The sequence below is a fragment of the Prunus dulcis genome, chromosome 1 (assembly GCF_902201215.1).
Source record: "Prunus dulcis chromosome 1, ALMONDv2, whole genome shotgun sequence".
NCBI lineage: Eukaryota > Viridiplantae > Streptophyta > Magnoliopsida > Rosales > Rosaceae > Prunus > Prunus dulcis.
The window spans coordinates 1377095-1403537 of NC_047650.1; the positions used below are offsets into that span (position 1 = coordinate 1377095).

Genomic DNA, 26443 nt, shown 5'->3' on the forward strand with positions numbered 1-26443 from the left:
TTATAGAATAAGCGATAATTTTATTGATAAATAAAACAAAAGTACAAAGCAACTATATGCTAAATATGGGTAAATATTCTTTAGTGACCAAATGCAATAATATGTTGAATTGATCTGGAGAGAATCATGCACAACCAAGAATGACTAATCTTTCATTAAATTGCTAATCTAACATGATGACAACTACACAATTAAAGGGCTCCGTTCATTCTACTCCTTTCCATGAATAAGCCTAAAGGCATATTTGGCATAATTATTTAGTACAATCCGTGGTATCTAATAAGTGAAAAATATGTATAGTTGGTAGGTTTATTTAAAGTAAGATTGATAAATCTTCCAAAAATAGGAAAACAACATACGTACGAATTTGATACGTTAATGTGTTATATAATATTATTTTGTAACAAAAAATTATGGGTCTAAATATGTAACTATACTAAAATTTAATTTCCATTAGGGTTTCATGGTTGTCCTTGTTTTGAGAGAAAAGAAACAAAATGTAAAAGGTTGATTAATAATGGACTTCCCTTTTGTTTTGTACTTATATATGCTAATCAAACACACGTATTACGATCCCTCAACAAATAATTAAAAGAAAAGACAGCAAAACTATGTAGCACGAGCAACTCAATAGGGCCGCGGGGAAGAGACATAATGAAAGATTACCAAAGCAATGAAAAGGAACAGAAATTATTCCTTGAATCCAGAAATATGCAGAACCCCAAAAAAAGAACATTATGGAGATCTTAAGCAGGGGTAGATTAGTCATTTGGGTTCCCTTAAACACTTTTCTCCTCCCTCCATATCCACACACCGAAAAGTGAAAAATGATGACAAAAGTGGGCAAAATTTTCAAAAGTAACGACAAACGACAGCACAACTCTCAGAATATTATTACTTAAAATGTCAATGGATTTTTCAATTCACAATAGTTCCCAAGATTAAGAAAACTTACAAAATGAGTTTTTTTATATATTATTTTTGTTGCTGGGAAAATTACAAAATGTGTTACTTTTTTACTTCCTCATTCTCTTTCTTGCCTTTACAGTTCATGAGTCATGAAATAGTGACAGTTCCAAATCTGTCAAATATACTACACAAAACCCAATAAAGAGAGAAGAGTAGTGCGAGTCTCCTGTTTGAGGAGAAAACAGAGTAAATAGAGAGAAAATGGGGTGAAACTGTAATGTATGCAGCTGGAATTTTCCAATCATAGCTGCTGATCAGAACCTCATTTCCAGTTTTTCATTCCCTTGGCATGTACTTGATCCAAACGGAGCAGAAAGAATCAGTCTTTTCAGTCTCTATTGAAACTCATTTGCTTTACGTGTGAAAGTTGTTGTGTGTACCCTTGAATGGTAGCTTTGCATTGTCTATCAGAACCCACCACTGAAATCATTCATTGAGTAAGGTTTTAATCTTATGGTTCATAAAGGATTAGCTTTTGCAGTTTTTATGAAGACCCATCTGCTCAAAACTAATGCATTTATGTTTCTTTGATTTGTAAGTTCACTTGTTGATTGGAAATCCAGCACCGGCTGTCACTCAGTCTTCTGGTATGTTCGCTTGCCCATGAACTCCTTCCTGTATTTGATCATTGTGTTGCTTTTTCGTTTTAGTAGTTCAAGTATGGCCTCTCATTTTGCGAAGTGTTGATTAGGTGAAAAAGCTCCTTTATTCTGGATCACCTAGTTTTTGTATTTTCCAATTTGTAGCACTTATATGAATTTTGATTTCTCATATATCAAAGACAACCTCAGTTTGCCACAGTGTTTGTTTTTTTCTTGATGTCCTCTTGCTTCTTTTCTTCCCTTGGATCAATTGCATCTGTCTAATGGAGCAGGCAATCTGCAATTTCCTATCATTGGTTTTGTCTTGATAACTTCTTGCTGGTAGAACTTTATGCCATTCCGACGATCTCTTCAAAGTTTTCTTGCACTTACATTTTCTTTGGTGATTTTGGTGTCCAGGCAGGAGTGAGATATATAGAACTGTAAAGCCTCCTTTGGAATATTGAGCGGTGGAAGTTCATTGAGCTGATAATCTGGCCTGGATCCCTTATCTGGGGGTTTATTACTGGTACAAGGATCAGGCCTTTCCCAAGTCAAAACCAGTTCTGTTGTTGTGCTGCGCTGGAGTCATGGCAACCCTGTTACATTCCGAGTCCAGACGCTTATATTCTTGGTGGTGGGACAGTCATATTAGCCCAAAAAATTCAAAATGGCTTCAGGAAAATCTTACAGGTCTTGATATTTTCCTTGCATTTATTTGGTACTATACTAATTACCTGATAGAAACTTCCAATTGTTTCTATCTCACTGTGTATTAGGAACTTTATTTAGTAGGGTTTGGTTTGAAATCAATTTTATTCAGATGCATATATAAACTCTGCACTAATTATATAGCCTCTAATCACATATGACGGCGAGTCATAACAACAGGACATAGCATTTTGGTAGTGATGCATGGATACTAACATAAAGATCTTATGTAAAATATGCCTGTATTCTTCTCTTTTGGATGTTAATTTTAAAAACTAAAGATCCCCTTTCTTAATCCTTCTGTTTTCAAATGAATAGGAAAGGAGAGACGGGACAGAGACAAAAGAGATGTGACAGTGGAGGGGGGAGAATAGATAGAACTAACACTAACTGCTGAAAACCATTTATGATTATCTTCAATTTTTATTTTATAAACCATTCTATACGTGGCCAGCTGTGTTCACACGCCTGGTTAGGATCTGTTTGGCCAACGTAGGCGATATGCCTATGTATAATTTTTTCATGGCTTGTCACTTTTCTGTCAAACTACCATCAAGATCATCCATGTTAATTTGAACATGAAACTAGATTGTGTTCAGCTAAACCAAAAATGAATGGAAACAAGATATGGTGGATCTCAAGTTTTGTGATGTATTATGTTAGGATGATACAATGTCAAGTATATGCAATATGTTTTAAAAGGAATTTTCAGGTCATAGTAGATAAGGAATATTTAAAAAAAATATTATATATCTGAACTACAAACACTAGTTTGGTCACCCTTAAAGGCTTCACCTCTGGACCTTGATCATTTTTTTATGTTCTATGCATGCTGCTGTGTATATTCCAAACCAGAGGGGTCTTTCTGATGAATGTGTTTTCGTGTGTGAAGAAGTCTAAAAAAGAAGCAATACAAATATCTTTTCATTTTCATTGTAGGAATGGGAAATGTGTCGGCTTTAGAAGTACAATAAATTAATGGTCCAAGCATGAATTGAACCATCTAAAATGGTGTCAGAAACATAAGAATGATAACGTGCAGTTCATATTTGCTACTCATTAAAGAGTTGTATCAATCCAAATTCTTGCTAGAAAGTTGCTCTGAACCTGGAATTCCTTGAAATTTTAAAGAGATTGTATAGTTGCTTAATCAAATAATACTTGTCTGTTGGATTTCGTTTTATCTCCTCAGCATGTGCACTTAAGCATGTTTTTGCATATGGATGTCTTTGGAATTTTCTGGCTACATTCTTAATCAACCCTAAATCTTTTTATGCAGACATGGATGCCAAAGTCAAAGCAATGATCAAGCTCATTGAAGAAGATGCAGATTCTTTTGCAAGGAGGGCAGAAATGTACTACAAAAAACGCCCAGAGCTCATGAAACTGGTTGAGGAATTCTATCGAGCTTATCGTGCGTTAGCAGAGAGGTACGATCATGCAACTGTGGAGCTGCGACAGGCTCATCGAACCATGGCAGAAGCGTTTCCCAACCAAGTACCTTATGTATTGGCAGATGAATCACCCTCAGGCTCTTCTGGCCCAGACGTTGAACCTCATACACCAGAAATTCCACATCCAGTTCGTGCCTTTTTTGACGCAGATGACTTGCATAAGGATGCACTGGGACTCACATCAACTAACTTACAAGCTTTGAAAAGGAATGGTTCAGTAGACTCTGAATCAGGAATAAGCAAAAGAGGTCTGAAACAGGTCAATGAGATGTTCAATCCAGGAGAAGTGCCAAATAATTTAAAGGTTGCAGAGGGAAGGATGAGAGAAGGCTTAAGTTTCCAAGAAGCAGAAGAGAGCAAACAAAAATTGCAAAGTGGGTACTCTCAGTTAACAAGTGAGAACCAGAGTCTCAAGACCCAGGTTCTTTCTCAATCTGAGCGTGCTGCAAAAGCTGAAACTGAAGTTCAAACCTTAAAGAAAACTCTAGATGAGATACAAGCTGAAAAAGACACAGTCCTTCTTCAGTACGAGCAGAGTTTGGAGAAGTTATCTAAACTGGGGAGAGAACTAAATGATGCACAAATGGCTGTTGGAGGGCTCGATGAACGAGCGAGCAAAGCTGATATTGAAACTACAATATTGAAGGAAACCCTTGTGGAATTAGAAGCAGAGAGGGATGCTGGTCTTCTTCAGTACAATCGTTGTTTGGAAAGGATATCTAGCCTGGAGAGCATGTTATCTTTTGCCCAAAGGGACGCAAAAGGACTTAATGAGCGAGCTATTAAAGCAGAAACTGAAGCTCAAACTCTCAAGCAAGAACTTTCTAAACTAGAGGCTGAAAAGGAAGGTTTTTTTCTTCAGTACAAGCAATGTCTTGAGCAGATATCTGTTCTGGAGACTAAAATCTCAGTTTCTGAGGAAAATTCCAGAATGCTTAATGAACAAATTGAAAGAGCTGAAGGTGAAATCAAATCTCTGAAGGAATCTCTGGCTATACTGAAGGAAGAGAAAGAAGCTGCAGCTCTTCAATACAAGCAGTGCATGGATACAATTTCTAAGATGGAAAGTGAAATTTCTCATGCTCAAGCAGATGCTGAACGACTGAAAAGCGAAATTTTGACAGGGGCAGCAAACTTAAAGAGTGCCGAAGAACAATGCGTTCTCTTGGAGAGATCAAATCAGTCTCTGCGGTTAGAGGCGGACGGTCTGCTGAAGAAGATTACAAGTAAAGATCAAGAACTTTCAGAGAAGAATGAAGAGATGGAGAAATTTCAGATTCTGATGCAGGAGGAGCATTTGCGGTTTGTGCAAGCTGAAGCCACTCTCCAAGCTCTACAGAAGTTGCACTCCCAATCCCAAGAGTCTCAGAAAGCTTTAGCACTGGAGTTCAAAAATGGCCTTCAAATGTTGAAGGACTTAGAGATACGCAAACAAGGTATGGAGGATGATATCCAGCAGGTTAAGGAGGAAAATAAGAGCTTAAGTGAATTGAATTTTTCTTGCACTATCTCGATAAAGAATCTGCAAGATGAAATCTTTAACATTAAAGAGATGAAAGAGAAACTTGAACAGGAGGTTGCGCTAAAATCAGACCAAAGCAATGCCCTCCAGCAGCATATATTCGATTTGGAGGAGGAAATTAAGGGATTGAACAAAAGATACCGGGCTATGGCGGAGCAGGTGGAATCAGCAGGTTTAAATCCTGAATGCTTTGAGTCATCTGTGAAAGACTTGCAAAATGAAAAAGCAAAGCTGAAAGATATCTGCACAAGGGACAGAGAAGAGAGAGAACTTCTTTATGAGAAATTGAAGGATATGGGTAAACTTTCAAAGGAGAATGCCGTTCTGGAGAGTTCGCTGTTGGGGTTGAATGGTGAGTTGGAGGGTTTGAGAGAGAAGGTCAAAGAATTGCAGGAGTCTTGCCAGTTTCTCCAGGGAGAAAAATCCATTCTTGTTGCTGAGAAAGCTATCCTGCTTTCTCAGTTACAAATTATCACTCAGAATATGCAGAAGCTTTTTGAGAAGAACACCTTGTTGGAAAATTCCCTCTCTGGTGCAAATATTGAGCTTGAACGGTTGAGAGCAAGATCAAAGAGCTTGGAAGAGTTGTGCCAGTTACTCAATAATGAGAAGTGCAATCTTCTTAATGAGAGGGGCACCCTTGTATTTCAGTTAAAAGATGTTGAACAGAGACTGCGAAACCTGGAAAAGCGGTTTTCAAAATTAGAGAAAAAATATTCAAAGCTGGAGAAGGAGAAAGGCTCCACACTTAATGTTGTAGAGGAACTATGGGGTTCCCTTCATGCAGAAAAACGAGAGCGTGCAAGTTATATACGGTCAAGTGAGGCTCGGTTAGCAGGTTTGGAAAACAATTTCCATGTCATGCAGGAAGAAAGAAGGCTGGGAAAGAAAGAATTTGAAGAAGAACTAGATAGAGCTCTAAATGCCCAGATTGAGATCTTTGTCCTTCAGAAGTTTATAGAAGATCTGGAAGAGAAGAATTTTTCATTATTAATTGAGAGTCAGAGACATGTTGAGGCATCCAAATTTTCTGATAAGCTGATCGCAGAATTGGAGAATGAAAATCTTGAGTTACAGGTGGAAGAAGAATTCTTGGTGGGAGAAATCGAAAAGTTAAGGCTGGGAATTCGTCAAGTGTTCAGGGCTCTTCAAACTGAACCGGATAGCCATGAAAATAAGAGTGGACAAGACCAAATACCTGTGCTGCACATTTTGAATACCATTAAGGACTTGAAAACTTCTTTGTTTAGGAGCAAGGATGGGGAACAACAGTTGCTGGTTGAGAAGTCAGTGCTCTTAACTTTACTTGAGCAGATGAGATTAGAGGGTGCAGAGATAGAATTAGCAAAACAACTCTTCGAGCAGGAGTATGAGATTATGGTAGACCGTTGTTCTACGCTACAAAAAGAGAAGCATGAGCTTCTAGAGATGACGAGGCAGCTGAGGTTGGAAGTGACCAAGAAAGAGCACAAGGAGGAAACATTAGAGGCTCAATTGCAAACGCTTCAAGCTAAGCTGGAAAATTTTCAGGATGCTTATGTGGTTTTGCAGAAAGAGAACTCCAAGGTGCTTGAAGAGAGAAGATCTTTGCTTAAGAAAGTTTTGGACCTGGAAGAGGGAAAGCAAATGCTTGAAGAGGAGAATAGTGTTAATTTCCATGAAGCACTAGCTTTCAGCAACCTCTCTTTGGTTTTAGAGAGCTTCACAATTGAAAAAGCTGCGGAACTAAAAGCACTTGCTGAAGATCTCAACACCCTCTTTGTAATTAACAATGACCTCAAAGAGGCTGTTGGAATATTGGAGGAGAATTTAGTGATGAAAGAAGTAGAAAATCTACATCTGAATGACACGGTCCAATTGTTGGACAAGGAAATGAGTGAAGCCAATGACTTAAATGGTCAACTAAGCCATCAAATTGCAGTTGGAAAGGATTATCTGAAACAGAAAACCATGAAGCTCTCAGAGGCAGAAGAGAAGCTTGAAAAGACAGAGGAATTGAATCTGCAATTATGTAGAACATTTCAGGAACTGAAGATGGAATATGAAGAATCAAAAATTGTGAGAGAAAATTGTGAGAAGCAGATTCTTGAACTATCTGAAGGTAGCACAAATCAGAAAAAGGAAATCGTTGGCCTTCGTGAAGCGAATGAAATTCTGGAGAATGAAATCTTGTGTAAAGCAATTGAAAAAGAAATAGAAAATCTACATCTGAATGAGACAGTCCAATTGTTGGACAAGGATCTTTGTGAAGCCAAGGACTCAAAAGCTCAGCTAAGCCATGAAATATTAGCTGGAATGAATTCTCTGAAACAGAAAACCATGGAGCTCTCAGAAGTTGAACAGAAGCTTAGAAAGACAGGGGACTTGAATGAGGAATTGTGCAGAACCGTTCAGGAACTGAGGATGGAAAATGAAGATTCAAAACTAATGAGAGAAAATTGTGAGAAGCAGATTCTAGAACTATCGAAAGATAACTCAAATCAGAAAAATGAAATTGATAGCCTTCACAAAGCAAATGGAACTCTGGAGATTGAAGTGGGCATCTTAAGTGAAGTAATTGAAGAACATAGAATTAGAGAAGAGAATTTGAATTCAGAGCTGGAAGAAAGAAGCAATGACTTTGAACTCTGGGAGGCTGAGGCTGCAGCATTCTATTTTGATTTTCAAGTTTCTGCTGTCCGTGAAGTTTTTCTTGAAAATAAAGTTAATGAGCTTTCTCAAGTTTGTGAGAGTCTTAAAGATGAAAGTGCTACAAAAGGTGTGGAGCTTGAACAAATGAAAGGAAGAGTTAGCTCCTTGGAAGGTGAAGTTGGAGGACTGATGGCCCAGCTGTCTGCATATGTTCCTGTTGTAGCCTCGTTGAGAGAGAATGTAGCATCTCTTCAGCACAATGCCGTTCTTAGAACAAAGCTTCTTGTGGAAAGCAATCAACAATATAAGGTAATATTTTCCCTCTTTTGAGAAACATTAATGATCATGATGATTCAGAAGTTACAATCTGAGCTAGGTAGTTGCTCCATTTTTTGGTTTTGACAGCATGAACCCAAATTAATTGGCTTCAATTTCAAGGGAACCTTCAAGAACATAGAAGTGTATCTGTTTAGTGTGTGTTTTTGGCCAATTGGCATGGAGGAAATCTGTATCTAACTGCTATCTTAAGTTCACATGAAATTCCAGTTAGTTCTGAGAGTCCTGTTTATATTACACTTAAAACATTCTTGTTCTGGTGAAGGCCTTCGCAACAGAAACATATTTGAGAAAACTAGTCTGCAAGATGTCTTGAAGTCTTGATTTTATCGACTGTGACATGTAGTTTTTGCATGCATAATTTTAGTGTTAGTGCTAAAACCTAATACTTAATTAACATGCTTGTGTCTGATTGCACCACTCTGACCATCGCCATTGCTAGCTGCTGCTCTTCTTCTATCTTCTAATTAGCTTTTTGCTTCTAGGATATTGAACCACAAAATTATCTACATCAAAAGAGCTGTCCGGATTCAAGAGAAGATCCAAGCACATTGGTACCAGACGGAATTTCAGAATTGGAAAAAATGCAGACTATGATCAAAGAAGTTGAAAAGATGTTTGTAGAAGAAACAGAGAGGCTTGCAATTGAAGCAGTTGAAAAGGCAATGGTGGAAGAAATGGAAAGGCTTGCAACTCAGGAAAGTACAAAAAACACCAACATCAAAGTGGAGGTTTCTGTGGAGATCGAAGATCTAAAATCAAAAGGTACCTCACTTCAAGGAAAAGGCAGTAAAAGTGAAGAGCATCAAAGTGGAGGTTTCTGTGGAGATCGAAGATCTAAAATCAAAAGGTACCTCACTTCAAGGAAAAGGCAGTAAAAGTGAAGAGCTGAAACTTGAAAATGAGTTTACTGATGAAAATCTCAAGTTGCAGAGGATGAAATCTGATAATGGGACTTCGATGAAAGATATTCCGCTTGATCATGTTTCAGATTGTTCATTTTATGGAAGAAGCAGGAGAGATAATGGTGGGGCAGATGATCAAATGCTCGAGTTATGGGAAACTGCCGAACAACACTGCCGTCAGGATCCGGTGACCAGTGAGATAGAAAATCAGGCATCTGCACCAAGGGAAGATGTGGCTTACCATCGGTTTGCGGATTCGCAGAAGATCATTCAAAATTCTTCTTCGGAAGTTCAGGTTGAGAAGGAGTTGGGCATTGACAAGCTGGAGGTGTCCCTTGATATTCAAGAGCCAAGTCGTGAAGGCAAGAAGGAAAAGATATTGGAGAGACTTGCTTCTGATGCTCAGAAACTGATAAGTCTGCAAACAATTGCTCAAGATTTGAATAAGAAGATGGAGACAAACAAGAAGGGTAGAAAGGCAAATGGCACTGAATATGAAACAGTCAAGACACACTTGCATGAAGTTGAGGAGGCAGTTGTGCAGCTAGCAGAAATTAATGATCAATTGAAAAAGAATATCGAAGAGTCTCCGTTGAACGAGCAGACGTCCATGGAGTTGGAGGAGGCTGGAAATGTCCGGAGAGAGAGAATACTGGAACAGGCAAGTAAAGGGTCTGAGAAGATTGGAAGGTTGCAGTTTGAGTTACAGAACATTCACTATATTTTGCTGAAATTGGAGGATGAAAACAAAAACAAAGGGAGGAATGGATTTTACGTAAGTAGAACAGGTGTTCTCCTGAAGGATTTTATTTACAGTGGCAGAAGTAGTGAGAGGCGCAAGAAGGCTCGTGTGTGTGGGTGTATGAGACCCTCCACAAATGGAGACTGAGCAAGTAACCACTTTAGAGGGAAGCATATTTTATTTGCTTTTAAGTTTTCATTACATGAAATGGTCCTAATATTATTACCTTAATCGAATCATTTCTTGGATTAGTTGGTGAAAACTGAACTGTATTAGCTCAGATTCTCTGTAAGATTTAGGCTTGATCTAATCAAAATAAGATGCTTCCTTCTGCTTTTCATCTCATAATAAACTGTAGAAACTACCTCATTTTTATTGGAGAAACTCAAAATAATACAAGCTTCTTTTTTTTCTTCAATTCAAATGTTTTCCAATAAGATGGGAAATGTATAGAGTTGAATATTAACCGGATTTTTAACCAAGACCTTCTTGGATGTGGTATAACATCTGAAGCAGGAATTTAATGGATGTAATGCTTAGTGAGCCTCAATTTCAGATTTCTATACATATCTTTTTGGGAAATAGCCCAAAATGCCACCATTTTTATAATTCTAACTGAAAATACCACCCTTTTTTAAAAATTTTGGAACTATCACCTATAAATATAAAATTATTGTACCCTTATTGCACAGATATCACTTTTGCTGAAATTTTATTGCCTCTGTTTTGCTGAAGTTCTCTCTCGCCCTGTCTCTTCGCTGCCTCTGTTTCTCTTCACTCTCCAGGCTCCGAATCCGTGGTCCTTCACTCAGCTCCGACTGTCTCTTCTCTCTTCCTCTCCCAGCGACAGGTACTGTTCATCGGCATTTTCTTACAGTTTAAGGGTTTCTCTGAAGTTGTTTTAGGGTTTATGCATTTCTCTGAAATTGGTTGAGGGGTTTGTTCGAAATTGGTTGAAGGTTTAGGGGTTTCGCTGAAATTAGTTTAGGGGTTTGTTCGAAATTGGTTGAAGGTTTAGGGGTTTCTCTGAAATTGGTTTAGGGGTTTCATCGAAATTGTTTTAGGGGTTTGTCTGAAATGATCTGAGTATGATGATTCCTTGTTTCAAACAGTGAATGGGTTTGTTCTTTGTGGACTGATGCTTGCACTGCTGTTGTTTTGCTGTTGCTATTGATGTCGTATTGTTGTTTTTTTTTGCTAGTGTATTGCTAATGTAGTGATGTTGTGTTGGCATTTTAGTGCAGTTGTATTTTTAGTTTTAGTATGGTTTTATTATGGTTTTTGTAGCAGTTATTGAATGGTATTTGGTGGCTTAGTATGAGTCTTTATGAGCATTGCATTTAACCTTCTTAGAAGTCTAATTGGTATCTATTTTGTTTGTTGAAGATGATATCTAAAGTGTAAGACAATTAACCTGTGTATGGTGATTTCTTCTCTGTGGATCATTACCAAAAAATACTCGCTGATTATATTTTACGTAGAAAATGTGGCCATGAAAAGAATTTGTGGCTAAAACTCCATGATGGAAGCAACCATTTTGAAATATCTTAAGCAAACTGTTGGTGGCTTGCTAAATTCCTTAATTTTTTTCTCTTTATCTTCCAACGAGGTAGCGACCCTTCACATTACACTCAATTGTGCAAAGGATTTGCATGGTTGTCTGATGGAATCGAAGAATAATTTACATAGAAAGAATTTCCTTTGTTATCGTTCGAAGTTTTTCATATATGAAAGAAACTTCTAGATTGATAAAATATCTCAAGACAGAGTTTGACAAAATCAAGTATTGTATAAATATTTGAACTTGTAAACTCCCAACCATATCATACTTTTTGTTTGAGAATAATGCTTGTTAATTCGACATATTTTTGTATAACTTTGTTTACTAAGTTTAGGGCTTGCATATTGGATATGGATGAGTTTTGTTTAGAACCATATGTGGTGTAATATGAGTTGTTTAAAAGTTTGCTGTTTTGTGCTTGATCATTGTGTGCTTAAAAGAAAGCGGGAAATGAGTGAAGATGGGAACCTACCACCAGCAGCTGTGGTTTAGAGAAATGGGGACATTGATTTTGCTATAAGCTAACTGTTTAAGCTTTTGCTTTTGTTGTTTGTGTATGGATACTTAGAGAAGTCTGTTTCTGAGGAGAACTTATAATTTTGTAATTGTACATGTCTTACAAACATTTTATACCGTTTTGATGGTTTATTTATGAATTTATCTTTGGTTTTTTGTTAAGAAAAAACTGAAGGGATGGTGCCAATTTCTTTCATTTTCTTACATTTGAAAGGAGGGCCATAGTAGAGTCAGTATTGTGGTTGCCACTAATTCATAGGATGTTCCATTACATTATACCTTGAAGTGAATAAATTGTTTCCCGATATCTTGTTGTTTTTTTAAACTCTTTCTAGTCAGATAGATTTATATTGTTACTCCTGAATTGTTGTCAATTAGGCTTGTGCTACCGCACATTCCCATTCTAGCTGAAGCTGTCTCATGATTAGATGGTGTGATTATATGGTGTGTTGAGATGTGTGTTTAGATATTATATTATGCAGGAGTGGTAGAGTACTGGGTGTGTTGAAACTTGGCTTTGAGCCATTAAATGAGGAGGTCAGTTGTAAATAGCTGGGGTTTTGTTTATGATATGTATTTTTTCAATTTGTTTCACTTCATATCCTATAATAGGCTGTTCATAAGTGGTGATTGTTTATTGCTTGTTATTGTGTAGATTGCAACCGACTGAAATTCTGTTTATAATATTGGCATGCAGGGAAATATGGTTGGTGAAATGAAGTTGATGATTGCGGAGGAACAAAAATTCCAAGGGAAAGCATTGTCGTTATCCCATACGAAGACGGCAATCACTACGATAAAGGAGAAATTCACTGAACAGCAGCTGCAAATGTTTGAACAGAGTTGTTTTGGTCATCTCCTAGGGATTGAGGACCTCAAGTGGACTTCTCCGATTGTCCACGGGTTGCTGCTCAGGAAAGCTGATCCCAAGACAGTTTCCCAACTGAACGGGATCAAATTCATTGTTGGCAAGAAGGTCATCCAATTCACGGCGCAGCAATTTTGCATCGTGACGGGGCTAAGGTTTGGAAACCTTCCCTTTATTCCGATTCCCACGAATGAGAACTGCTCATTGAAACGGAAGTACTTTGCCAACGATAAAGCTGTGAACCTGTTGGAATTAGAAAAGGCCTTCCTCGAATGCGATGATGTGGACGATGTATTCAAGCTTGGATTCTTATACTTTGCTGTCTTTGTGCTGTTGGGCAGCGAAAAACATGTCCACATTGACATGCGATATTTGAAGTTGGCGGAAGACCTTGAAGACTTTGGGAAGTATCCATGGGGTGCTGTGTCTTATGCGAAGACAAATGCGTCACTGCTGAGGGCACTTTGTGCAGATTACCAGCGAGTGAAAGTGCCCACAAAAACTGCCAAAACAAAAAAATCTGGAAAGAAACCAACAACAACGGCAACCGGTAGACCAAGAGAGTACCACCTCAAAGGTTTTCCGTATGCACTTCAGGTGAGCAAATGTCCATTGATGTTGAAGTTAAATTGCATTTGTTTACAATGACTGACCTTTTATTCCTGAAACCAGATTTGGGCGTATGAGGTGTTTCCAGCGTTGGCTGCACTACATTTGGTGGTGCACGAAGAAAATGCGCACATCCCTCGTTTACTACATTGGAGGAGCAATAGTTCGCCGCGTTTTTATGAGCTAATGAGCCAAGTATTCGAGAACCGTGAGGTTAGTTCAGTTTTTAATGATAATGTTCGGGATATGAAAATATAATATAATTACTTTACTGATATGTATATTGTATGTGTAAATTGCAGGTTGATGTGCAGCTTCTCCGCCCATCTGTGATGGACAAGCAGCAGCCGTATTGGACTTGGGGTGACAGTGCTGACGACAGTGAAGAACTTGTTGACTTGTTGGGCGATGACGCTGAACAACAAACCGGCACTTCTGCCTCTGTAGAAGAAAAAGAGAAGGACATTGACGAACTGCAAACCTTCCGTCGTCTTCTAAGGCAAGCATTACATTTTTTCGAAGATATACGTCATATTACAATAGGAAAATAACTGCTGTATAGTTGCAATATTTTGTGGCCTGCATAGTAACACATGCATTATAACTTAGTGCAGGGTACAGTCGCGTCCAGAGAGTTACGCACTTTGAAGCGTGACTTTCAAAGGACAAAGGATGAATTGGCCAAAGTTTCCCTATCAAATCGAGCACTTTGCGACAGAGTGCATCAGTTGGAAGACAAGGTACGGAAGGAGTCAATGAAAGCTGAAAAAGAGTTCGAAAAAAATACAAAGTGTGTGGAGGATTTCAGCAACACCCTGGCTTCAATGGAGCATTATTTTAAGTTGGAGATAGAGCAGCTGAAAAAACAAAATGGTGGGGTGAATGAAGCTGCGGAAGGACATGAGGACCTCGGTAGTCCTCATATGAATGAAGGAGGCAACAATGACTTGTCGCCATTACATGCCTATGTAAGTCCGCCGACAGAACCGGCAGTAATGGAAACACAAGTCCCCGGTGATGGAGCCGAACCTTCCGCAGCCATGGTAGTTGAAGAGGCAAAAATGGCCGCTTCAGTTCCTCACTCAGAAGTGCATGAAGTAGCTGACCCGGCAGAATCCGATGAGCTGCCTACCCCGGAAGATGTTGCTGGGTGTGACGAAATCTGCCAAAGAGTCATGAAGCTGTTAGAAGATTGGAAAATCACTAAGAGTATGCCATCGGGAGGTTTGATGAATCCTCCAAGTCTACCCACAGTTACTATGGCTGGTGATGAAGAAGGTAGTTCAAGTGTTGAAAAAAAAAGAAGTGGAAGGTAAAGGGTGCAGACAGAAGCGCCCGGCGCAGACATTGTTGAGCCCATTTACAGATCCTTTGAGGAAGAAGAGGACGATGACTGTGTCGGCTGCGACTGCAACCCCGCCATGTTTTGATCCATCCAAATCCTTGCCCATTGAAGATGTGAAGGCAGTACTACAGTTTTGCAGTGCCTGGAAAAGCGATATCAGGTTACGATTCTTGACCTTTCAATTCCAATATTCATCCTATTCTACTATGTAGTCATACACTAATGAGAGAATGCAGAGTTTGCTTTAATATACATGTGTATTTTTTTCATCAACAAAGTCATATTTATGACATGACTACACAAGTAACCGTTGCAAGTTTGCCTTTTGTAGTGCGGAGGTGCAGCTGGAATCATTTTCAGTGGGCGCTGATTTTTTCTACAGACTTGTCGATGAAACCGAATGGATGAGCTCAAGGGTAACGATACACAAAGCTGTACTTTATTACGATAATTCAATTGTTTTCTCACCTTTTTTAAGTGTTGAGTTGTATGAAATTGTGCTAATATTATATGTGTCAACTTTCAGCACCTGGACATGGCAACCTTTCTTATCCGCAAAAGGCAACTATCTCATCCGTTGGTTTTTGGAACGGACTGGACAACGGCAGATTGTTGCTTGCAGGTAAACATGTAACCATTGTGCAGCAATTTGTGCTTCATTTGCTGTCGGTTGTGATTTTCTAATATGCCTTCATTTAAATTTGTGCAGCAATTTCTAGAGCCGTTCAAACCGACTGGCAGGAAACGTGGATCGAAGAAGGCAGCTGCTTCAAACACCGTTGACCTTCCACCCAGCAAGCTGAAGAATTTACATCACTTTGTGCGTGGTACGTGGCAACACGGGTATGCCCAAGCTTGGACAAAAGTCCGGAAGGTGTATTTTCCATATAATCTGAAAGGGTCTCATTGGGTTGCAATCGAACTTGATTTCGTAAGACATACTGCAACCGTGTATGACTCCTATATTGATTATACGAAACGTTCAAAGCTGGTTACGCTTCTGCACCCTATTAGCGATACGCTGGCACGAGTGCTGTTCGATATGCACTTTTATGATGATTCTGAGGTTGAAGAGGTGAAGCAAAAGGGGCTGACGATGTCGATGTATACGCCATTCTCAGTGTGCAGCATTGCAGATGTGCCACAACAACGAGATGGGTAACGTTTGTGAATTTTGTGCTGTTTATCCAAATTTGACATAACTGCAGTTCTAATTTCCCAACTAATTGGCCTCACAGTGCGTCTTGCGGAATCTTGACCGTCAAATTCATCGAGCATCTCAGTGCTGGGATGTCGGTAGATAAAGTTGACCCTTTGAAGATCAAATATTACCGACTCAAGCTTGCAATTGAGGGTTTAAGGGGGGAGGCATATTTATGAGGTAAATTTCTTCATGTCCGTTAATTCACCTCACGCTGTAAGTTTCTTTTCGGCTGTCTATGCCAACACAAATACAAAAACTGATTTGGTACTATGAACTGATTTGGCAGTATGATATTTGGCAATATGAACAATGAACTGATTTGGTGGCAGTTACAAATGAACATAGTCTTCATTCTGGAACTGCCCTTCATAAATGCCTTCATCTGCACTGAACCCAATTGTTATTGCAGGTCGGTCTCAACCAAGGGTTGATTGCAATATTCCAACCAAGATGACCATACACTGTTATTTGATGTAGGTTTTTTTGTATGACATGGCTTTGCTTTAATTGGTTTGGTTGTTCCAAGTTTTATGTTCTGGTTTATCTCACAGTAACTGCCGAGTCGTTTTTCATTTCATGTATTTGTCCGTGGTATTTTGTTCCCCAATATTCTGATTATGGTCAATATGTAAACATTACTGTGGAGCTTATTGCATGTTTTCTTTATTTTGTGGCCATGACTTATGTTCTTGCTAACCCTTTTTCTTCAACTTCTCTTGTTTCTGTCATCTGAAGTCTTTCCAGTCATTGAACACAAAATTTCTCGCCTAATACTGTGGACTAGCAGAACAAGTCTTAGGAGGCCATACATAAATAGCCACAAGTTGTCATACATGTATATCAAAAGTGTGAAGTTGAAACCTACAGACGACAAGGGAAGAAGGAAGCTCTGTCCCATACAGGTGATTGATGGAGTAAACATGTTTATGCCACCATACCAAATTGACTGCCCCTTGAATTGCACTTGACGCTACCACAATTGTAGGGGTGGACCTTGGCCAGGGTCTGCGGGAATGGATATTCAAAAGTACATAAAGGTTGAGAAGGTTCCTGGTGGCCAGTTGGAAGATTCAGTTGTTCGCAAAGGAGTAATGATTAACAAAGATGTTATTGCACCTGGAAAAATGAGAAGAAAGATTTTCAACCAACGCATCATTCTTCTTGATTGGCCTCTCCAATATAAGAAAGGCGAGAACCAAACAAATGCTGAGTTGCTTAAAGAAGAAGATTGGGGAGTCCTGCTACAATTGGAAGAAGAATACATCGAGAGGCTATGTGTGCAAATATTGAAGTTTAAACCAGATGTGGTTATCACAGAAAAGGGGCTTAGTGACTTGGCATGCCATTATTTTAGCAAGGCCGACGTCAGTGGAATGAGGAGGTTGCGGAAAACACATAATAACCGAATTGCCAAGGCTTGTGGGGCTGTAATTGTTAACAGACCAGATGAATTGCAACAGTCTGATGTTGTTAACAGACCAGATGACTTGGCATGCTGCTTGCCTACTTCTCAGAATCGATGACATTGTGAGTGGGATGAAGAAGAAGCAGCCTCCTGGTGCCAAAGCTCCTTCCAAGCCTCAAGTTGAGACAGAAGGCGATGCAGATAATGAGCAAATAATTCCGGAGTGCTTATCGAGAGCACGTGGTTATCTCAGTTTGAATGAAGTTTTGCTTTAAAGAAGAAAAAAAGGAGCATTATAAGTTTGATGAGGATATTTTTTAGGTTTGTAATGTCACCTTAACTTGGTAGTGTGTGTTTTGTCCCTCTTCTTTCTTTCTCATTCGACGAGGGGTGGGAAAGAAGAGAAGTCTTCTTATTGGAGAATGCTAATGTTAGTTTCACATGTCATCTGAGTATCGAACACAATTTCTTTGTTCAACTTCGTGGATTGGCACAGTGGAGCTTATTTCTACCATTCTTCTGAATGATTGTTAACAGTCCAAACTTAGTTATTGACACAAATATGTACTTTTCTAAAAGTAAGAAAACAAAAAGTTTTTCATGGCCAAGCATCAATTTTAATAAGCCAGTGTGGCACCTAAAACACACAACGTACGGCACTGTACACAAACTTGTGGAGGAAAGGATTCATATTGAGCATCTATTTTATCCACTTAGGGAGAGTAAGAATTGATCTTGTCACTCCCATATTCAGCCAATATGCCACGTATTGATTCAAAGCAGAGCTTAAAAATGAAACGAAAGCAGATAAAAAACCCTAGACACGGCCAGGTGATGCAACTGAAATTGGCAAATAGCAAAGATGACATAAAGTCTGGGACTTCACAAGCGAGGTTGAACGAGGATGAAGCTGTGAGGGTTGCATACAAGCATGGGACGCCTCTTGAAGGAGGCAAAATTGGTGATTCTGAGCCTGTGGATTTATATTCCAGTCCTCATCATATTCCAAAGTAGGGCAATATGCCTACAATACGAAGGCAATACGAAGGCAATACGAAGGCAATACGAAGGCAATACGAAGGCAATATGACCACAATAAATATGCAATACGAAGGCAATAGTAGGGCAATATGGCCACAATAAATATACAATACGAAGGCAATAGTACAGCAATATAAGCACAATATAAAGGCAATACTAGGGCAATATACATACAATACATACACATTACAGTATTAAGGGAATACAAACACAATACAAATGCAATATTAAGTCAATGTACATACAATACATACACATTACATACAACATTTCACACATGCGAAAGAAATCGCCTCCCAAACTGAACAATACTATCTATCCCGCGAAGGGAAAATGAAGGCAACAAAAGATCCATGTACTCGGGTGAGATGAACTGAAGCAGCATTCACCGTTACTCCAGGTCCATCAAAAGATCCATGTCTTTGTCCTTTCTTCTCGCTGCATGCACGAGGCTATGATGAGCCATTCCATCAGAACCCATATTCAGTACCTGCCAGACACCAGCTACATCAATTTCACTCCAATTGTGGTCTGGTGAGATGACCGAAGCATAATCTCGGAACATTTCGAAGCCGTTGTTGAAACATTCAACCATTTCATGGTTATATTCTTCAGATTGTGTGAATGTTTTGAGGGCATTTTTCTTTGTGTCTTCCAATTTCAACTTCAAGGACTCTAACTCTTTGCTCCGAATTTTTGCTTTAAGAGCTTGCTTCACCTCTCCAGCGTATGCTTTGTTCAACTTGTTGGCCAAGTTTCCCATAACTTGGCCATGAATATCGCACTTACTCTCCCACCAATCCGTTGCCTTTGACATATATTGGAGGTGGTGCTTGACGGCAGAGATTTTGTCAAGCGGATCATGAGTCTCAGCCTCACTTCCAGATGAAGTGGGATCATGATTGGGAGTCCGAGGTGGAGATGGGAATGGCACATGCCAGGGCTGGTCCCCCGGGGAACTGACATGCTCGTTAGGAGGGCGTACATCGGACATGTTGAAGTAGTACTGGGGACAATTCACAGCTGTTGCCTGCAACAAAACAAATAGAGGTACATTCAGTCTCCAGTTGTAAACGACTATATGGTTAGGTTGAGTGGAGAATATTGCCTTTCAGTAAGACTAATTACCATTCCCGTTAAGAAGGTGCCTCTGTTGCAGTTCTATATAGGAAGGTTGAGTTATATGTACGAACTTATATGAGGTAAATTGGGTTTTGTGTTGGTGCATTAAATTGATGGGATTCAAAACTACACCATTAACTCCTTGGCTGTAAGTTACAGCAGGACAACATGACATTAAGAACAATAAAATTGGCTTCCAAACGACAAAAAAGGAAACCTTAATGGGAAATAGGAAATTGTGGATTGGAACCAAAAATAGGACTATGTAAGTAAGCATTTATTGCGATTTTCAGAACACAAAATTGGAAAATAGGAAAATAGCAAAACACGAAAATTGGAAATTTGGAAAAGTGACAACTTAAAACTTGGATATGGAAAATAAGGAAACTTGGAAAATTGGAAATTGAAGAAAAGAAAAATTGGAAAAACGGATATACGAAAAAATGGAAAGTTGGAAAGTTGGAAAATTGGAAAATTGGAAAAAGGAAATAAGGAAAATTGGAAACAGGAAAGTAGGCAATAGGATCAAATGATAGTTGGAAAATTGGAAAAAGGAAAAAAGGAAAAACGGACACTTCGAAAATAGGAAATTTGGAAATTGTAAACTGGAAAAGAAAGCAACTTGGAAAATTGGAAATTTCGAAATTGGCCAAAAGGAAACTTGGAAAATAGGAAAATAGGAAAATAGGAACCAATAGGAAATAGGAAATAAAGGAAACTCTGAAAACATGAAAATTTGAAAATTCGAAAATTCGAAAAATCAGAAAAAAGGACACTTGGAAAGTAGGCAAATAAGCAAATTGGGAAATTGAAAATTGAAAATTGGGAAATTGAAAATTGAAAATTGAAAATTGGAAAATTGGAATATTGGAGAACTGGATAAATGAAAAATTGGAAATAAGGCAACTTGGAAAATAGCAAAAGTGGAAATTGAACAAAAGGACAGTTACCAAAATGATAAATTTGAAATAGGAAAAAAAGGAAACTTAGAAAATAGTCGAATTGGAAATAAAAACATTGGATAAATGGACAAAAACTTAAATTTTGAAAATTGGAAATAGGAAACAGGAACACATGGAAAATAAGAAAACTGGAAACGAATTGAAATTGTGGAAATGGGAAATAAGACAATTACCATATTGGACAATTTTCATTACTTTCTGAATTAGGCAAAGTAGGCAACTTTTTTTAACTACATAATGGGAAAATGGGAACATTGAAAAATTGGAAAACTGGAAATAGAACAAAAGGAAACTTGGGAAATTGCACAATAGGAAAATAGGGAATAGGAAAAAATAATGAAAAATTGAAAAATTGGAAAATTGGATGACACATGGAAAATAGGAAAATATGAAAAATGGCAAAATGGAAACTAATTGAGATTGGTGAAATGAGAAATAAGACAATAACCATTATTGGTCAATTCGAATGAGTTGGTGAATTTGGCAAATAGGCAACTCCCTTATTTCAATGACATAATGGGAAAATGACCAAGTTGGGAACGTCCAACTTTTCCATATATTACAAAAAGGCATAAAGTCAACCTGGGTAATAACTCCCGCCCATACTATCCCGCCTAACACTCCCGCCAATCCCTCCCGCCAATTACTCCCCCTAATCCCTCCCGCCAATAACTCTCTCACTTACTGGTTTGGTCATTAAAATTTGCAGGTATATTAATCAACCCAGCTGTTTGAAATGAAAACTTCCATCACATTAACTGCTGCTTACAGCCATTACCTTCCCCACAGATTTAACTCACATCGCATTTAGTCCCCTGTTGTTCCAATTAAGTTGTACACCAGCCAACAATAAATATCAAAGACCATGGACCATAACCTCACACCAAACCCAACGATTTCAATTACTGAAGGAGGGGAGACTGAAACAGAAGCCAAGTCACCGAATTCACTCCCTGCAGACTTGGTCCATGGCATACAGCAATGTCGAGGCAATACCATGTTTTGGAAAAATCTTCATGCAGACATAGTTTCAAAAATTGTGGAGGGCCAAGCTAGATGGGGTGTCATAAAAACCCGCACAATTCGCTGTCGTTATCATGCGCGCATGCATCTCCTACATATAAAGAGAATGAAAGAAAAAATTGAACTTGCCCCTGCCACTGCAATTATGGTATTCAAGGAATCAGAAGCAATGGCCAAGTTGAAGCAAGAACAAGTGGAAAGGGGATTTGAACTATTTCGTAAATTTGCAATAATTGTGGATCCGGCAGGAAACTGGGCCAAGATCACTGTGGCCGGGGTCATGAATTTCATGGGTCGCGGTCACCACACTTGAAGAGTATGCAACTTCGAATTTGTCAACAGCAGGGAAATGGAACTATGAGGTGGCGTATTTTTGTATTATGTAACGATAGGGTGGCCTGTTGTTGTATTATGTAAGTTTGGAAATAGGAATGTATGGAATGATGAAGCCTCATTTTGTAGGGAAATGGAACTATGAGGTGGCGTACTTTTGTATTATGTAACGATGGGGTGGCTTGTTGTTGTATTATGTAAGTTTGGAAATAGGATTTTATGGAATGATGAAGCCTCATTTTCTATTTCTGCGTATACAGTTTATCGGTCTCCAGTTCTGTGGCGATATAGCGGCAATAAATATACAATACACATGCGGATAGTGGCAATATTATGTCAATATCAGTACAATAGAGTAGTGATAGAGTTACAATATGATCCTATTAGAGGACGTACTGCATCAGAATATGGTTTAAATTATATGGTCCAAAAATATACTAATAAATAAACAAAAAAGTAATTACAACCTGGAAAAAGGATGAATTAAACATTCCTTAAAAGACAGATGGCCTACAGTACAGACCTTCAAAATGAACTCTATATATATATAATGCATGCCTTGTAGCACCATCACATCCCCCCCTAAATGACACAAACATGACACCCCAAAACCTCATGCTCCTTCCTCTTTCAACCCCTAAATTATCCATTGGATGCCCAATACTAGATCACTGCTTGGGGGGTGGGATAGCCTGCAACTCCATAACAGAATTAGTAGGGGAGAGTGTTTCTGGGAAGACGCAGCTTTGTCTCCAACTTACGGTACGAGCTCAGCTCCCACCCTCACATGGTGGACTAGGGGGCTCCTCCATCTACATATTCACAGAATTCAGCTTCCCATTTCGTCGATTGCAACAACTAGGCAACCTTTATCATGCATCATACCCCAACTTAATAAGGTTGGAGCCATTGGAAGACATATATGTTCATGGTGTTCATGATGCTCAAGAACTCATCCATGTCCTTGGAGACATAGAAGCATTTATTGCCATTGATCACACCCGCCTACCTGTGAAACTCATTGTCATTGATTCCATTGCTGCATTGTTCCGATCACAGTATCAGACAACACCGGCAGATTTGAAACGACGATCTGAAATGTTCTTCAACATATCTGGGACATTGAAGGGTTTAGCAAATAAGTATGGGTTGGCGGTGGTTGTCACCAACCAAGTGGTGGATTTTATTGGGCCACATCATGGAGTGAATGGGGTGAGGTTGGGAAACTTGGAGTCCCTGGACACATCAGGCAGACGGCTGAGTCCAGCTTTGGGACTGGCTTGGGCACATTGCATAAATTCAAGAGTGTTCTTGGCAAGACATGAGCAATCTATTGAGGTTGACATTAGTAATGCTCCTTCAACAAGTATATGTAGTCAAACACATAGGACATTTCACCTTGTATTTGCCCCACATCTGGCCTATGCATCGGCCGAATTTGTGATAAAAAAAGAAGGTATAGTCGGAGCATCACAGTAACTGTGTAATATAGGAATTCTAAGAACTTTAATGTTTTGGATCCATTTGGAATTACATTCCAGTCCCTTTAATTTCGCACTCAAATTATAATTGCAATCAGGAAGCAATACCAGTACAATAAAAGGTCAATATAATGGCAATCTGTGAGCAATACAGCATGCTGTAGCAATGCAACCCAAATAATGCAAATTTAAAAGAATTCCCATTCAACATAACACGAAACCCACCACAAATAAAAGTTGAGTTCACATGACCTACCAAAGCAACACAAATCTTATTGTCTAAGATACATTGCGCAATGGAATATTGTTTTTACAGGTGCTTTTATTGTGGCCTGCGGAACCGCCCCTTGAGCACTTTCTTCTAATGGTGCCCTCTCCTTGCGAGGGAATTCTTATCTTCTTTCGTCTGCCTGGCATGACCCTTGCCATGGGAGGCAGCAAAACTCGACTTCGAACATCTTCAGGAATATCCCACATTCCGTGAGGCTGTACCAGGTAGATGCTATCCGAATAAGCATCCATCCAGGTTTTCTGAGTGTAATACCGAGAAGCCTTTGAGTATATATTTACTTTCAAGAAGCGGCAAATTGCAACTACATGCTTGCAAGGTAGCTGCTCAAGCTGAAACTTTCTACAACTACAACTGTTGTTCATCAAATCTACGGGGCCGTCCATATCACCGCCTAAAACTTGTGCATTATTTACTTTAACCACATTCATCCTTGTAGCATCCTCCAACCTGTTCCTCAACTTCTTCTCTCCAAAATTAGGGCACAATGTTGTTGTGCAATTCAAAGCCAACTCTTGACGTTCGTTGAACCATTTCACAAGGAGATTAATAATTTCCCCTATCAAATGAACCACTGACAGCATCCTTGCAAACCTAAGGACTGAGTTGATTGACTCTGCAATATTTGTTGTCATTACATTGTAGCGGCGTCCATCCATGTGAGCTCTAGACCACTTATGTAACCCTGCCTCTTCAAGATATTGAGCAACATGTTCCTTTCGCTTGATCTTGCGAAAATGACCATCAAATTCAGCAATGGAATAAGATTTTGCAGCCTTCTCAAAGTGCATAAGTATGTGATCACGCTTTTTCAACTTGAAAGTGCGTTTCATGTTCCCCTTCATATGATAAAAGCATATGCCATGTTGTGCAGTTGGAAAAATTTTGTTCCACACATTCTCTATGCTAACATTGCGATCAGAAATAATAACAAGATCGGGACACTCACCAATGGCTTCATGAAGTTTAGTGAAAAACCAATGCCATGATGCATCCGTCTCCAAATCCCCGATCCCAAAAGCAAGAGGATATATATTTCGATTACCATCGAATGCATTTGCTACAAACATAACACCCTTGTACTTGGATTTTAAATGAGTGGCATCCGCGGCTATCACTGGCCGCATGGAAGAACGGAACCCTCTAATACATGCGCCAACCGCCATAAATAAATACACAAAGTGATTGTTCTCATCAGTTCGGATGTCTGTTTTTGTGCCGGGATTCATACGCTCCAATTCATAGCAATAAGCTGGAAGGATATAATATGCCTCCTCCGTTGATCCTCTAATGGACAATAGAGCTAACTCCCTTGCTTTCCAAGCTTTCGAATAATGGATGGTGCAACCAAAGTTGTGTTTCACATCTCTCATAATGTCACTTGGTGTGTATATTGTCCGACAATCCTTCAACTTCCTTTTAAGTGAACTGGCTACAAGTGCTGCGGTTGCTTGACGATGCTTGTCACTTACAAACCTCAAATCACATTCATGGACAGTTGTACACCTCACAATCATGAAGCTGTATTCTCCAATTCTCGATGCTCGGACCCGCCATGGGCATGGACGTTGAGAACAAACCACAAGCAACCTCTTAGTGCAAGAGAATTGCACCTTAAATTCAAAGTGGCCTCTTAATGCCGTCAACCGTAACTCCGTCAACAATGTTTTCTTACTAGAGAAAATTTGCCCAACTGTAATTTTCGGATTCCAATCGCTTCGTGAAAACCCGCTGTCCAAATATGCTTCTTCATCTTTTACACCGACTGCATTATACCGATTTTTTTCACCCATTTGACTCCAATAATGTTGACGAGTGGGTTCAGATTCTCCTCCTAAACGCATTTTTGGCAACTGGCCAGCTGTGTTCAAGCACCCCAAATTAGGAGGGGCAGAGTACACTGACACTTCATTTCTTTCAGTACCATTATCACCACCATGCATCTCCTCCACCTCGCTAAAATCAATCATATCCATAAAATCTGTCCCTACTTCACCTCCCAAATCGGTGACATTTGTATTATTCCAAGTTACTTCATTGCTTTCAACAATGGCAACTGAAGAATGACCCATCCGACTACTATCTGTCGTGATATGCATACTATGAACTACATCATTTGTCAGTCCTTTATCTTCTATACTCACGAGTAAGGGAGCTAGTTTTGAAGGTGTTACCTCGAAATTGTACTTCATAAAAAAATTGACATCATCATCGTCCTCAATCTTTATGTGCTTCCACTCATTCGAGGCCACCAAAACTGAGAATTTTAAGCAAATCTTGTCTTCCCTGATGTTTGTATTACCAATCCGATGCACACGGTCCAACAGTTCAGCAAATTTGATGGTCCGTGGAACTATTAAGCCTTTTGAGTCACCCCCTTCATATTTGCACATCTTCTTCGAGGTGACCCATTTTCCATTGTAGCACACGAGAATAACAATTGTCTCCATTTATGACCATGACAAAACAACATTTCATTCACACAATAATATAACCACAATAAACATACAATAGAATAGCAATATAACCACAATATAGCGGCAATATAGCAGCAATATAGAGGCACTATAATAGCAATATAACAGCAATACGACTGTAAAATAAGAGGAACACAACCACTGTACACTGGTAACACATCAGAATCTCACTATACAGATCTACTACATCAAATTGAAAATCCCAAGTTTGAAGATTCACATATCCAGACCAATCTAAATGGAATTGGTACAAACCCAGATGAATGAGCATGAATATTCAACAAAACCTAACCCAAAGACATTAAAGCCAAAACGAATTTAACGCAAACCCAAACAATCAAACTATAACTCATTTC

General features: G+C 39.0%; 4 protein-coding genes and 1 long non-coding RNA gene across 6 annotated transcripts; 4 read left to right on the top strand and 1 right to left on the bottom strand.

Annotated features, from left to right (window-relative positions):
- The first annotated feature begins 1083 nt into the window (after positions 1-1083).
- On the top strand, positions 1084-10269 carry LOC117625902 (protein NETWORKED 1B-like). Of its 2 annotated transcripts, none has more exons than XM_034357500.1 (6): positions 1084-1406; positions 1509-1556; positions 1971-2243; positions 3541-8177; positions 8690-8990; positions 9076-10269. In XM_034357500.1, exons 3-6 carry the CDS (start codon positions 2141-2143, stop codon positions 9996-9998), a joined length of 5964 nt encoding a protein of 1987 aa, XP_034213391.1. In that variant the 5' UTR covers positions 1084-1406; positions 1509-1556; positions 1971-2140; the 3' UTR covers positions 9999-10269. The 2 variants fall into 2 exon arrangements, with proteins under 2 accessions (XP_034213391.1, XP_034213384.1); XM_034357493.1 differs by having other exon boundaries at positions 1085-1406; positions 8690-8935; positions 9021-10269.
- Positions 10270-14203: 3934 nt separating this feature from the next.
- LOC117614376 lies at positions 14204-15553 on the top strand. Its single transcript, XM_034343173.1, has 5 exons — positions 14204-14910; positions 15082-15166; positions 15277-15372; positions 15460-15496; positions 15546-15553. Exons 1-5 carry the CDS (start codon positions 14675-14677, stop codon positions 15551-15553), a joined length of 462 nt encoding a protein of 153 aa, XP_034199064.1. The 5' UTR covers positions 14204-14674.
- A 50-nt stretch (positions 15554-15603) lies between these two features.
- On the top strand, positions 15604-16437 carry LOC117616020. Its single transcript, XR_004584095.1, has 3 exons — positions 15604-15908; positions 15989-16131; positions 16364-16437. It is a non-coding gene; the product is annotated as an uncharacterized LOC117616020 (long non-coding RNA).
- A 6000-nt stretch (positions 16438-22437) lies between these two features.
- LOC117614437 (DNA repair protein XRCC3 homolog) lies at positions 22438-23319 on the top strand. Its single transcript, XM_034343249.1, has one exon. It carries the CDS (start codon positions 22438-22440, stop codon positions 23317-23319), a length of 882 nt encoding a protein of 293 aa, XP_034199140.1.
- A 281-nt stretch (positions 23320-23600) lies between these two features.
- Positions 23601-26003, bottom strand: LOC117614449. The gene is made up of 2 exons (XM_034343265.1): positions 25607-26003; positions 23601-25471 (listed from the first exon to the last, which is right to left on the bottom strand). The coding sequence occupies exons 1-2, from the start codon at positions 26001-26003 to the stop codon at positions 23601-23603; spliced, it is 2268 nt and encodes a 755-aa protein (XP_034199156.1).
- Between the last annotated feature and the right edge of the window lie 440 nt (positions 26004-26443).